This window comes from Girardinichthys multiradiatus, chromosome 17 (genome assembly GCF_021462225.1).
Source record: "Girardinichthys multiradiatus isolate DD_20200921_A chromosome 17, DD_fGirMul_XY1, whole genome shotgun sequence".
NCBI classification, from domain to species: domain Eukaryota; kingdom Metazoa; phylum Chordata; class Actinopteri; order Cyprinodontiformes; family Goodeidae; genus Girardinichthys; species Girardinichthys multiradiatus.
In genome coordinates this window covers 27,859,449-27,872,562 of record NC_061809.1, presented here as the reverse complement: position 1 = coordinate 27,872,562, position 13,114 = coordinate 27,859,449, and the positions used below count along the sequence as shown (strand labels likewise).

General features: G+C 39.1%; 1 protein-coding gene across 1 annotated transcript in view; it reads right to left on the bottom strand.

The window, feature by feature from the left end:
• Positions 1-13,114, bottom strand: part of LOC124882908 (SLIT-ROBO Rho GTPase-activating protein 1-like) — a 49,000-nt gene that overhangs the window by 17,989 nt on the left and 17,897 nt on the right. Inside the window, exons 2-8 of the mRNA XM_047389561.1 lie at positions 10,835-11,030; positions 8,436-8,490; positions 8,242-8,349; positions 3,855-3,917; positions 2,831-3,028; positions 2,609-2,737; positions 1,233-1,454 (exon numbers count right to left, since the gene is read on the bottom strand). Of these exons, the coding sequence (XP_047245517.1) occupies positions 1,233-1,454; positions 2,609-2,737; positions 2,831-3,028; positions 3,855-3,917; positions 8,242-8,349; positions 8,436-8,490; positions 10,835-11,030 (971 nt within the window). The remainder of the gene's footprint in view (positions 1-1,232; positions 1,455-2,608; positions 2,738-2,830; positions 3,029-3,854; positions 3,918-8,241; positions 8,350-8,435; positions 8,491-10,834; positions 11,031-13,114) is intronic.

Sequence of the window (13,114 nt, the reverse complement as noted above, 5' to 3'; positions counted from 1 at the left end):
GGGATGAGATCTAAATTTGAAGTTATATTTAGCAATATTTGTTTCATTTACCAGATTTAAAGCCAGATTTTTCTTATAAAAACTGACGTATCACTGTGAAAAAGACAACTAAATGATTAAAAAAAGATTTTTAAATTTGCACAAATAACTACATTTCCTATAAATTAATTATTTCTATTATTTGGTCTTAATGCACTCCTAATTTCTCTATAACTCCTTCTAAGACTTAAAAGTGGTTTTGCTCAGTTGTTCTCCAGGTTTCCTAAAGATTTTCTTTTAACTTTGGCTGCTTTTTCACTCTTTCTGAGTCCATTTTATTTACCTCAGTATATCAGGGCATGTTAATTACAACGCTTCAAGGACAAAGAGTTAGATCGGAAAATCCATATCTGAAATTCATATCCTTGAGAAACAGGGAAAAAAATCCATCAAAGACCGGACACAGAACTTCAGGGATGCTTCATCCTTCAGCTGATCTACTTCATGCCAGGTTTTTAGCTCATTACTCTTTGGAATAACCTTGTTGTAGTTAAAGTCCTGTTTCTAGTCTGACTATCTGTTATATCTTGGATTTTTATGTATTGATTCAGCTGAAGAAATTGTATCTTGCTGGTAACAAACAGCCTAAAGATCCAATTGATAAACATGACTGAAAATGTTGAGGTACTCCACTAAAAATGAGTCAAAAATCAGCCAAAGTCTGAGTCAAAATCTATTCAGAATAAGACATTTCCCCTTCAACAGGAACTGCACTAAATACACTATCATGCCACAAGTATTCACTCCTCTGCCTTCACATATGTAAAAACTTGAGTAACATCCCCAAGGCTTTCCTTAAGGTTTAGGAGTGTGTTTATAGGAATTTCTGGTCATTCCCTCAAAGTGTATATGTGAGGTCAGACACTGATGTTGGACGAGAAGCAGTCTTCACTCTAATTCATCCCAAAGGTGTGCTGTCAGGTTGAGATCAGAACTCTGTGTAGGCAGGTCAGGTTCTTCTACACCAGACTGGTTCCTCCAACATCCATCTTTATAGACCTTGTTTGTGCACGTGTGCAAAATACTGGAACCGGAACGAGCCATTTCCCATAATGGTCCCACAAAGATGGGAGCACGACACTGTCCCAAAATGTCTAGGTCAGTTAAAAAGATTATGATTTCCTTTCACTGGAACTAACGGGCTGAGCATAATTCCTGAAAATTCCTTTTTTACAACTTAAACTTATACTTACTGTGTCGCCCATGTGCGCTTGGAAGCCGAAGCGCTGAGGCGGGCAGAAAGCAGTGGGGTAGAGGCCCAGCAGACGCTGCCTGTCGCGGGCAGGGTCCAGGTTCTCCACAGCCCCCTCCAAGACCTCCAGGCCCGCCCTCCTGGAGGCTTCAAGGCTCAGTTCGGCTGATAGGTAGGTCCTCAGAGCCCGGCTCAGACTGGAGTGGTACCCTAAGTCACAGCACTAAAAAATACATCAAGACTAAGTTTTAGAAATCCTAAAAACTTGCATTTTGTTTGATAAGTTTGAAAGCCAAAAAATGGAACATCATTATCAAAATTGTTCTGAGAGAACCTATTGTATATTTTGTTCTCCTAATTATAAAACCATTACCTTTGGCTCAGCCCAATTTTAGGACCTGTGGACGTTTCTTTGTTGAATTTCACTGTTGGAGGTTTTTTGATGCACAAGCCTTTTCATTTGACTCTTTCGTAGCATTAATTACAATTTACCCAACTTTAATATTTTTCATAAGCCTTACTATTGTTCTTAAAATTTTAAAAATGATTAGAATCAATCAATCTTGTACTCTACCTTATTAAATGGACTTTGAGAAAGGGTTAAAAACAACATTCAGTTAAATAAATATAGGTAAACTGATACACTGGTTAAGCTTCACCTCGGATGCAGCTATGTATACAAATAACTTTCAGTAAAATCAGAGTTTCTCACTTCACATAGTTGAATATTTCTAAACTACAGCCCGACTTACATGTGGGGTTCCCCAAGGCTCCATCCTCGGGCCCTGTGCTATTTTTACTGTTTACGTTAGCTTTAGGGTTGAAATGCTAACGATTCACTGGAGCTTTTGTTAAAATGTTTAATAGTATCATCTCATGGGGAAGTTTAAACCTTCTTCATCTTGTGATTATATTTGTATAATGTGACAGTAGAAAATAATCAGTTTTCTGTGAGCATTTGGCTTCCTATAATTAATCTTTTCAGAAGACAAGTGGTTTTAAAATGTTTCTTTAATTTAAGCAATGTCATCTTAGCTTTTTTAAGTTATATTTGTTTTTATTTCTTTGCTTTTCTAAGTTATTTTTATTACTAATACTATATGACTTCGTTTTATATTGACTTAGTCAAAATTAGCAAGTCATCCTTTGAAGCTTTTAGAAAAAATTAAAAAATGGATTAAATAACAACCCAGTCAGCCTCAATTGATTGGCTTCCTGTTGGTGAGTATTTTTCAGATTTTAATGGTAGTCTTAAATAAGCTTACCATTGTTTATCTTGAGATACAATTTTCAAATCAACAGAAGGAAAAGCTGAGTTGGAAAAATCAGACCTTACAGAGCCACAACTTTCCCATAAACAGCAGCTTTTATACTCACGTCAATGATGTCGGGCAGATCGTGGATGTAGTATTTAAACACAGAGGCATTGGTAGCTTCCAGAGTCAGCAGATACTCATTTCTGGCCTTCAGAGTCTTCAGTTTGTTCTCTGAGTACTTGGCCTTCCTCTAAGAACAAAATGAGTAAAACAATAAAAAGTCTGATCCATTTATAATCGTTATTCTGCAACGTTTACTTGTTTTGGGTCAGGATTACTTTACCTTTTCTCTCATCTTTTCCATCTTGCGGGCGGCGTTGCGTCTCTGGTGGCGCTCCTCTATCCGCAGGCCAAACACAGGCTCCCCCCCTCCGCCTGTTCCCGACACGCCCTTCACGCGGCCCTCCTGGCGCTCCGCCTCCCGCAGCTTGGCTTCAGCATTGATCATCTCCGCATTGTACATGTGATATGTCTTCATCACCTAGGTAACAGCAGCCCATAATACCACAGTCAGACCGGACGAAGAGGAGGCTGTCATTCTGGTTTCCCACATCCAGACCAGAGGTTATCCCCACCCCCAACAGTCTATTCATGAATCTAATTAACCCGAAACAAAGTTCAGCTTTTCTAGCAGGATTTTAAGGACATGTGTCCAAAATGTCTTCCAAAAAAACATCCAGACTTGGACAAAATCTCCCAAAACCTTACGGGTGAATGTGTTCTGGTCGTTTGTGCCACAATTCCAAAAAATATGTTTGGCACACAAACAAGAAACAAATGCCACACACACAGTGAAACTCGGTGGTGGTAGCATCATGCTGTGGGATTAATGTTCTTCAGGTGGAAGAGATTTTTGCTCAGGTCAATAAAATTATGAACCGTTCTAAATCCCTGTGTGTTTTTACCCAAAACCTTCAGGTGTCTGCAAGAAAGCTGAAGCAACACAGTGAGTCCAAGAATGGCTTCAAGAATAAATAAATAAAGGTTTTCGGAGAAGACCAGGCAGAACCCAGAAGTAAATCTGACAGATCAACTGTGGGGTCACCTAAACAGGGCTGAGGACATGAGATGTCCTCACAATCTGAACGATTTGAAAACTTTTACAAGACAGAATGGTGGGATGTGGGATTCAAACAAACTCCCACCAAAGAAGACTGAATGCTGAAACTGATCAAAACATGCAATTTCCTTTTTCTCTGTACAGGTTAGGGTTAGGGTTAGGGTTAGGGTTACCCCCAGGGTATACAAAACATAATATATTCTGCTTTAAAACACGATATTCTGCTTTGAAATGAGGTTCCACTTACCGTGTAAAGCTCATTCAGAAGCTTCATGAGGTCTTCCTGAAGCTGCAAGACGATCTCCTTACTCTGAGACACAAATATCAACACAAGTTCAAAATGTGCATTTACAGGCGGCTGCCCACAGAAGACAACATGTCTCTTGGCTTTTCAGCAAAATGTAGCACTGAAATCCTTTGGTGTTGAACTTATTTACACAAACAACTTTTTATTCTAGATTTTTTGGCTGCTTTTTGTTAGATGTATCTAGCTTATCTGTATCACCTCATAATTTTAGAAGCAATTTCTGTAAATCAAGCAACTAAATATTTTCATTCAGAAATTAAACCCCCAAAACAAAATCTAGAGACATAATAATTTAATACGATAGGACATTTGTGGTTGGCCGTGAGATTTATGAGCTCTAATGATAAATGTCATAACATTACACCCAAGCGGCCCTTGTGACACCCACCATGTGAGTCTCGGCTCTTTGACTTTATAATTACAACCCACTGCCACCAATCTGGGGGTGAAATTAGATGGCGACCTTAAATTTGACACACCAGTCCACTCTGTAGTAAAAACAAGCTTTTTCAGTGATACATTCCCAAAATCAAGACTATTTTGTCCAAGCATGATTTTGAAAGATCATCCACGCCTAACTGTATTACTGACTATTGCAACACGCTTCCTTTCAGTGTCAGACAGGCTGCCTTCAGCTTTCCAAAATGCAGCTGCTCCTCATCTAACTGGATCACATGGGTGAGAAAACATCATTCCTATGCTGGCTGCTCTTCACTGGCTCCCTGTGTGCTACAGATTTCATTTTAAAATTTGTTTTTAAATGTTTTAATGGCGTTGCTCCACCCTGTTTCTCAAACTTGCTTCACCAGTATTCTCCTACACGGTCTATAAGGTTAGTGCTCCTGGACTTTTTTTCCAAAGATGAAGCAGAACACCAGGGGTGATCAGGCTTTATGAGTCTTTTACTCATTGCTTTCATTTTATATTGACTTTTTTAATTACCTATGCTGCAACCCCAGATTTGGGAGGACCAGTGTGAGTGTAACCTGGGTTGTGAAACAAAAGGGCAGCAGATATGTGTCTTTAACCTCTCAGAGCTGTCATGGCGGCTCCACAAATGACTGGTGGACTGGAAGGAGGTTTTATGACCATGTTGGAGGAGTACGTTGAAAAGACAATGTTTCGTTCCATCTAAACAACATGACAATGTGGTTGAGAAGTGAAAGAGGTTAAGAGGCACCTAGATAAAGATGTCTACTGATGTCGTAATGTGTTGAAAAGGTGATTGAGGTTGTTCATTAGGCTCATTTGGGTGGAACTCATGGACTAACAGTCCAGTTTTCTACATATTTGTCTTTGCTTAACACAGACAAGGACTGGCTGACCTTAAACAGCCATACATTAACGTCCAAAGTTTGGAAGAAAGCTAGAACTGCGTTCAAATACTCGACAGAAATTCAAGCTTGCTTCCCGTGTGGGTTGTGTTCACGTGAGGCTATGAAGCTGTCATGATGCGAGTCATTTCCTTTTAAACATTGTTCACAACTGAGAAACTCCTTTTGAGATGGGTTGAGGCGCCGTTGGTAGCTAAAGTGTTCAAATATCTTGAAGTCTTGTTTATGAATGAATGCATAATTAAGCAGTAGATGCATAGACAGGTTGGGGTATGGTCTTCTGGGTTTACCAGTCTTTCTCTATTCCAACCCCAACCTGGTCATGAATCATATAACTTAAAATTCATAGTGCACATAATTTTCACGATATGTGATTATTTCAGTTAGAGTCTTTTCAACTGTCTGAGTTTAATATACGTAGATTAGTTTAGGCATAAGAGAGATTTAAAGTGGCTTGGAGTGGCTCGAGACACAGAAAACAGTTACATTATGCAATAAAGGGGTTGTTTTTGTAATTTTAGGAGCAGTAATCATTCTAGGAATTTCTTTAACATATTTAAGAGAAGATTAAGTGTATAGTACTGGACTACAAAATCCAGTTTCAAACTTATTTGTTGAGTTTTTAGCCACCTCTTGTGGGCATATTTTGTTATTTTAAAAGCAGTAATCATCAAAGTGACTTTGAACAAATTGTACTGGCTTTGCTTGAATAAATCTGGGATTCATCTCTGTGCGCATTGTCTCTGCATGTGTCCTTTTTGTCATTATTGCAGTAAAAGGGATGAGAAGTAAAGTCCGCAGAGCTCTGCTAGGCCTGCTGTGGACTTTAACAAATTAAACACACAAGCGCGTGCTCCGCAGCCTCTAACTTTAGCTCGCTGTGTTCATTATTAATCTCGCTTCCGGCTCGTCTTTTATTCATGCCAACTAAAGTGCAGCGACTGCCAGCAGCTCTAAGCGGAGGACCTCCATCACATCAAACTCCGCTCAGAGGACGAACGCCGATAAGAGACATCCGCCCTAGTGACCATGACGACGGCAACGTTCTGTGGGCGTTTTGGGAATGGGATTCATCCATCCCGGGATTCCAGACATTTTAGCATAATGCAATATTGATGCTGCCACATAACTCCTTCCCCAAACTGCTCGGCTGTTTAATGCATGAGGCAGGGATTCAGCAGAGCAGGAAGACAAGCTTGGCTTCAATTATGAATTCATTTGTTTGTGTGTGGTCAAATCCATTTATTCATCTGATGCCGCTCAGCTGATGTTTCTGGCCCACAGCGTTTAAAGAGGTCTTCATATAGTTTATTTATTAGCAACTAGTTATCAATATCTTTATAGAAATGAAGTAGCAATCAGGCCAAACTGGATGCTTTGTTGTTGTTTTTTTATTTATTTATTAAAAGTGCAACAAACCTAAAAATCTTGTAAGTAAGGAAAAAAAAGTAATCTTTATCACCTTTTTTTAAAACAGGTAATTCATTTTAATGTTTAAGTCTTTGGAGCCACAGCCCTTAGAAAAGGAAAGGCACTACCAAGTATGGATAAGCAAGAAAAATAGAAAACCAAAAATAAATACATTCTAACAATAAATGTTGAAAGAATTTTTGGCCCTTCAGTGGTGCGACTGAAGAGGATGGAGGGAGCACTTTTACTTTCCCCCAAGATCCTCTATGCATGAAAATTGGAAAGCTCATAAAACTAAACAGGCTGAATTTCTCCTCACTGACCACAAACAGTCTCTTTTTTCTAAACTCTTTTCCCGCAGGATCCTGAAGCAACTGGAATCTTGGCTTCTAGCGATGTAACGAGCCAAAGCTGTGGGACAACAAAACCAGTTGATGCCACAACTACGACAGATAACTCTAGCAATGAGTCAGAAGCTGGATCATCAAGGCGACTACTGGTGTTTGTGAGCATTAAGATTCTCAAGTAAGAAAAGGTGTGACCTCGATGATGTTATCTTGTTACTGAATAAATTAATAAACATTTTTTCCTCATGGTTACCTATGATAATTAGCTGCACAACTAATAATTTTTTATTTGTGTCGGAGCCAATTGAATGACAGATTGTATATCAGTATTTTGACTTTACTTCCCACTCCTGCATGTGACCTTTAGGCCTAAACAACATATTGTTACGGAAGGACACACATTAGGCAAACTTACAGGTGGTGTGAAAACAAGTTTGACAGCTACATTGCTATAATACTACTTAAACCCTGATTAGTAAAGCAAAAACTAACCATTCTTTAAAAAAAGAGTGAAACTTTCAGCGGCTTCTATTCACTATGTTTTACACAACTCCTCCATGCAATTTGCTTCTGAAATTTTTTTCATCTGCTTCAACAGAAGAACTTGTCACAGTTTTCTTAAATAATGACTGAAATGTTTCAGACCACCCTAATAAGTCGAGTTATATAATTTGTCCAACATTATTATGGGGAGGAAGCAGCTCTGCTGTTACATCTCCAGTCTCAGTTGCACTTCTACTAAGCGCATAACTAGAGCTGAGACACTTTGTGGACAATCACGTAAGAGTCGGTAGTGACAGCTTTTTTTGCAGTGGACTTGTAGTCTAAAATAGACAGGAAATGCAAATAAATCTGCTCAATTTTAAGTAAACATATGGAACTATATTTATGGGTAATTATTTTTATAGATGTGATATTTAAATTTTCTGTCTTGTGAAACCCAGGGCTATTCAAAAAACATCCGGGTGTCAAGCCCGGAAGCCCATGTCTAACGATGCCTTTGACAACAATGGAGCGCCCTCACCGGGCGCGGCGCTGATGGTGTAGGGGTTAAGCGCGCGACCATATACGGAGGCTACAGTCCTCGAAGCGGCCATCCCGGGTTCGAGTCCTGGACCTGGCGACATTTGTTGAATGTCTCCCCCTCTTTCCTGTCTGCCTACTGTCAAAAAATAAAAAAATAAAAAAAATAAAGGCAACTAGTGCCGAAAAAATATCTTTAATAAAGGGCCTCACCCGTTTCAGTAGGCGAGCCGAATCCTCGCTGATGTGCGTCAGGCGGCTGATAACGTTGTTCAGGTAGAGGTCACTGAGGGTGGCGTGGTCTTTGCTCTCCCTCCTCACCTAAAAAACAACCATGGTTAAAATAATTCATTATTTCTCTGTGTCTCTTAGATTCCTTTGGAAAGGTTGGAAACATGTTGTCTCACCTGATTTAACAACAAGTACCAACAGTTGACTGGAGAGAGCAGATTTTGGTCCTTTCTGGAATTAAAACATTAATATTAAACAACTTTAAACATACTTTAAAGGGGACATTTCATGCTTTTAAATTCTTCCTTTTCACACTTAAATCATTCAGTTGTGGAGCTGCAACGCTTTGGTCTGAACTCCTTGTTATTGTAGCTCCACAGGCTCCTCTTTTACCTGTTCTGAGGTGCATCTGAGAGCAACTCATTTTGGTGCCGTCTCTTTAAATACTACTGAGCCACTTCCCACCCTGCCCCCAAGACGTCAAGGAGCATTGAACTTTAACCCGTTCGGCCATTATTGTAGTTTGATAACAATTATCTAGCACCACAAAAACGAGACAAAAATGGCAAAACAATGCTAAACTGTTGATGTAATAAAAATATTCAAAACACGCAGTACGGTTCTGTCCTCAAGGAGCTAGAAGCAGCACACAGCACTAACATAAGCAGAAGGCACGATGCTACTGCTACAATAGCCAGGATGTCATATCAACTTCATGTTTATCAAATTAATATTTAAAAAAAACATTTGTTGTCATTTTAGCGTTATTTGCAGATTACCGCTTTGCTGTGTCTGTCTTTTCCATAGACAGAAGGAACTGACCCTTTAATCAGATGAAGTCCTTCAGCAAAACCTTCTGGATACTGGTGGAGGTTGCTGAAGACACTCATCCTTGAAGTGGGGGAACAGGAATTTCCCAACTGATGTAGGAACATTTCCATGAAAAATAAAATTTAACCAGGCATTTTGAAGGGGTTCTGATGCTGTGAGACGATGTAATGGATTGTGTGGGATAATACACCCAACAACCGAACCAAATTTATCCTCTTTCAGCTTCAGCATACTGGAGCTTGGACTACAAAATCATAGCGAGAAATAAATATAACAAATACGTGGAAATGATTGTCTGGAAGTCCATATAATATATATAACTGTGAAGTAACAGTTGGAAAAACAGATGATAGAGAAAACTGAACGGACTGAAAAACATGACCCAAACAGAATATAAAGATATCTCTGCAACACCTGGAGAGACTAAATTTAACTATTCTACACTCCTACCGACTCCAAGTACCAAGTATGAATGCCTCTAGAAACAGAGATACGTCTATGAAATTGTTTCAGCTACTGCTGCTAGCCTAGCTAACTAATATTGTAAATTAGCCAACCTTTTTAGGTTTTATCCTGCAAACACCACATTTTAATCTCTTGAATGTGTTGCACTCTCAACACAATAAAAACATAGAACTTCACCATTAATAAAAAATACTGACCAATACTGTCAATTTTGACATCAGACGCTCTGCTTGGAGCTGCTTTGTATTTTTCAACTGCATTTATAAATGTTGTTTGGAGCTCTGTTTATAAACACGGTTGGGCGTTTTTACCTTCATCGAGATTTTTAAATCCTGCTTGAAACTGTGTGGGTCCCTCCAGGGATCAGAATGCCAGTCTGGACTTTAAAGTGTGTCTATATCTACTGTTGTTTAAAATGGGGTTTAGAACTGACTGTGTTTGGAGTGATACTGAGAGAAATACAGTGATCTATGGAGTTAGACTGTTTCTCTGCACCAAAACAGAAACTCAGGATGCAGAGGGAGATGTTTTTGGTAATATGGCACATAGGTGGCTCTCTGGCTGTGGAAACCAAACTGGTTCTTTGCTTTGCTTTCTTATAGAAACACTTTAGAACTGGATCTAAAACCAGGCACTAGAAGCTCTTTGGATAAAATAACAAACTGTGAAAAAATTCTTTGATTGGCTTACTTTCTCTTTAATAGATCTAAAATCGGAGAAAAGATGGCTAAATATTCTGGGTTTACCTAATGATTTTATAACTTGAGCCACACCTTAATGAATAGTACTTAAATAGAGATGCACTGGCAGGGATGTTTCCTTCAACTACCAATTTTCAGCTTTATTTTAGGTCTAATATGTTTTTGAATACCTCAGAAAATGAAGAAATTAGAAGATAACCACAGTTTATGCTTTGAAACATATGCAATTAACCTTTTTCTGATTTTGATTGAACTAAAAAAGCACAACACACTCCATGCTGTTAGTTGATGTGTTTATAGATCAATATTTGTGGATGTACTTAGTTTTAAAATATTAATAAACTATAAAAACAAATTTTGGTTTTTCAGTTTTTGACCTGCCAATAAACAAGAACAATTGATAATTGGAAAACTGCTAGATTTTAATCTCTGGCTAATTGATTTGTGCATATATATTAAATTTTAATCCATATATCAACAGTTTTTCTTCTTTAAAATGGTTTCCTACTAATTTGAATCAAACCACACAATAAACCTTTAGTTGAACTACTGCAGCAGATGCACCAATTTAAACATACTTGTATTGCTGATGATCTTTTGTGCTGCGTGTTTTGGCCATGAACCGCTCCGCGAGCTTCTCCAGGTTTCTTGAATACTCTGTTTCAATCTCGGCTTTCTTCCTGAAGAAGTCCTGCAGGTCCTGAAGCAGCTGGACCCGCATTTCTGTCTGCTGCTCCAGGCAGCGCTGCTGCTCCACCAACTGGGTCCGCACATCTGTACACAGACACAAGCCTAGTAATTTCCCCCAAGCCCAGAATGCTAAGTGATGTGACAGAAAAGTGGACAGAGTTAAAATCTGTGGTGTAATTTATGGGTTGATATAAAAGTGTGATCGGTGTACATGAGGACGTTATGTTGGGAATAAACAAACCCATCATAAGCAGAGTGTATGAGCATGATTTGGATATAAACAGCAACACAACAGAACTGCAAGAAATGATATTGCCCACTTGAAATATTCAACTTAAAAACCTTGTGATTCCCTCATGTCCCAGAAAATACAGCTTTAATACCTACATTTCCATTCTTTGCACATGGACACAAGCTACAGTTAGGTTTAAGCAATTGCCCAAATACATTTTACCACATAGGGAGATAAATATGTCTGTAGGCTCACCTTTATTTTGTTACCACTATAAAAGATGACTAATTCCACAAGCTGAAATTAAAGTCCCACTCTAAATACCACAGTGGCATCAATGCATGTTAACTTAATTATTTTTTTAATATGTGTGCACATTTTAATATTGCAGATATTAGTTATTAGATAGATAGTAGTTATTAAATTCCCTCTCATCCGATATATGTAATATCCCTTTTACACTGGATCTACTCGACTCCACTCGACCCGCATTGCGAGTGTTTCCATAACTGTTTTTTCCATACCGGTACCAACTTTTTTGGTCCCTGCTCCTGAGCTGATACGTTCGGGACTGATCCGGGACTACATGTGGTGTGAACAGACTGCTGTACATTGACTGGCCATGGGACCAGGAGAAATCAGGTTTTCCAAGAGGTAGTGCAGGGAGAAGTTAATAAAACTCTAGAGCGACTACAATAATATTAAGGACCACGGGTCAAACCAAAGTATAATTTTACTTTTTACAAATCATAATCCATGCCTGAACGCTGAAAAAAAAGAAAAAGGACAAGTCAGCTTTCTGAATTACATGCAGGTAGGGGGCGCTATATTTAATAACATCCTAAACCAGCTGATCACACATAAAATCAGCTGTTCAGACACACAAACATTTTCCCCAAAACACACATTATCCAATATCCAACCTAAAACTAACTTCACCGCGGTCAGACGTCTGCGGATTTGCGCTTTAAAGTCCTTGTCCTCATTCTTGCCATGGCTGAGACAAAAACTTCCTCATAAAGTACAAAATGGTAACGTCTTCAGGCAAATTTTGGAGCTTCACCATCCAGACAGCAGCGTCTCTACTCTCTGCTTCTCCTGGCACCCTCCCACACATCAGAACCCTTGGGCCTTATTTTATAAGTTCTGGCCGGCATGTGGTCCAGATAATTATCCCAGTGGATCATTTTATACATCAAAAACATATACAGGTCCTTCTCAAAATATTAGCATATTGTGATAAAGTTCATTATTTTCCATAATGTCATGAAGAAAATTTAACATTCATATATTTTAGATTCATTGCACACTAACTGAAATATTTCAGGTCTTTTATTGTCTTAATACGGATGATTTTGGCATACAGCTCATGAAAACCCAAAATTCCTATCTCACAAAATTAGCATATTTCATCCGACCAATAAAAGAAAAGTGTTTTTAATACAAAAAACGTCAACCTTCAAATAATCATGTACAGTTATACACTCAATACTTGGTCGGGAATCCTTTTGCAGAAATGACTGCTTCAATGCGGCGTGGCATGGAGGCAATCAGCCTGTGGCACTGCTGAGGTCTTATGGAGGCCCAGGATGCTTCGATAGCGGCCTTTAGTTCATCCAGAGTGTTGGGTCTTGAGTCTCTCAACGTTCTCTTCACAATATCCCACAGATTCTCTATGGGGTTCAGGTCAGGAGAGTTGGCAGGCCAATTGAGCACAGTGATACCATGGTCAGTAAACCATTTACCAGTGGTTTTGGCACTGTGAGCAGGTGCCAGGTTGTGCTGAAAAATGAAATCTTCATCTCCATAAAGCTTTTCAGCAGATGGAAGCATGAAGTGCTCCAAAATCTCGTGATAGCTAGCTGCATTGACCCTGCCCTTGATAAAACACAGTGGACCAACACCAGCAGCTGACACGGCACCCCAGACCATCACT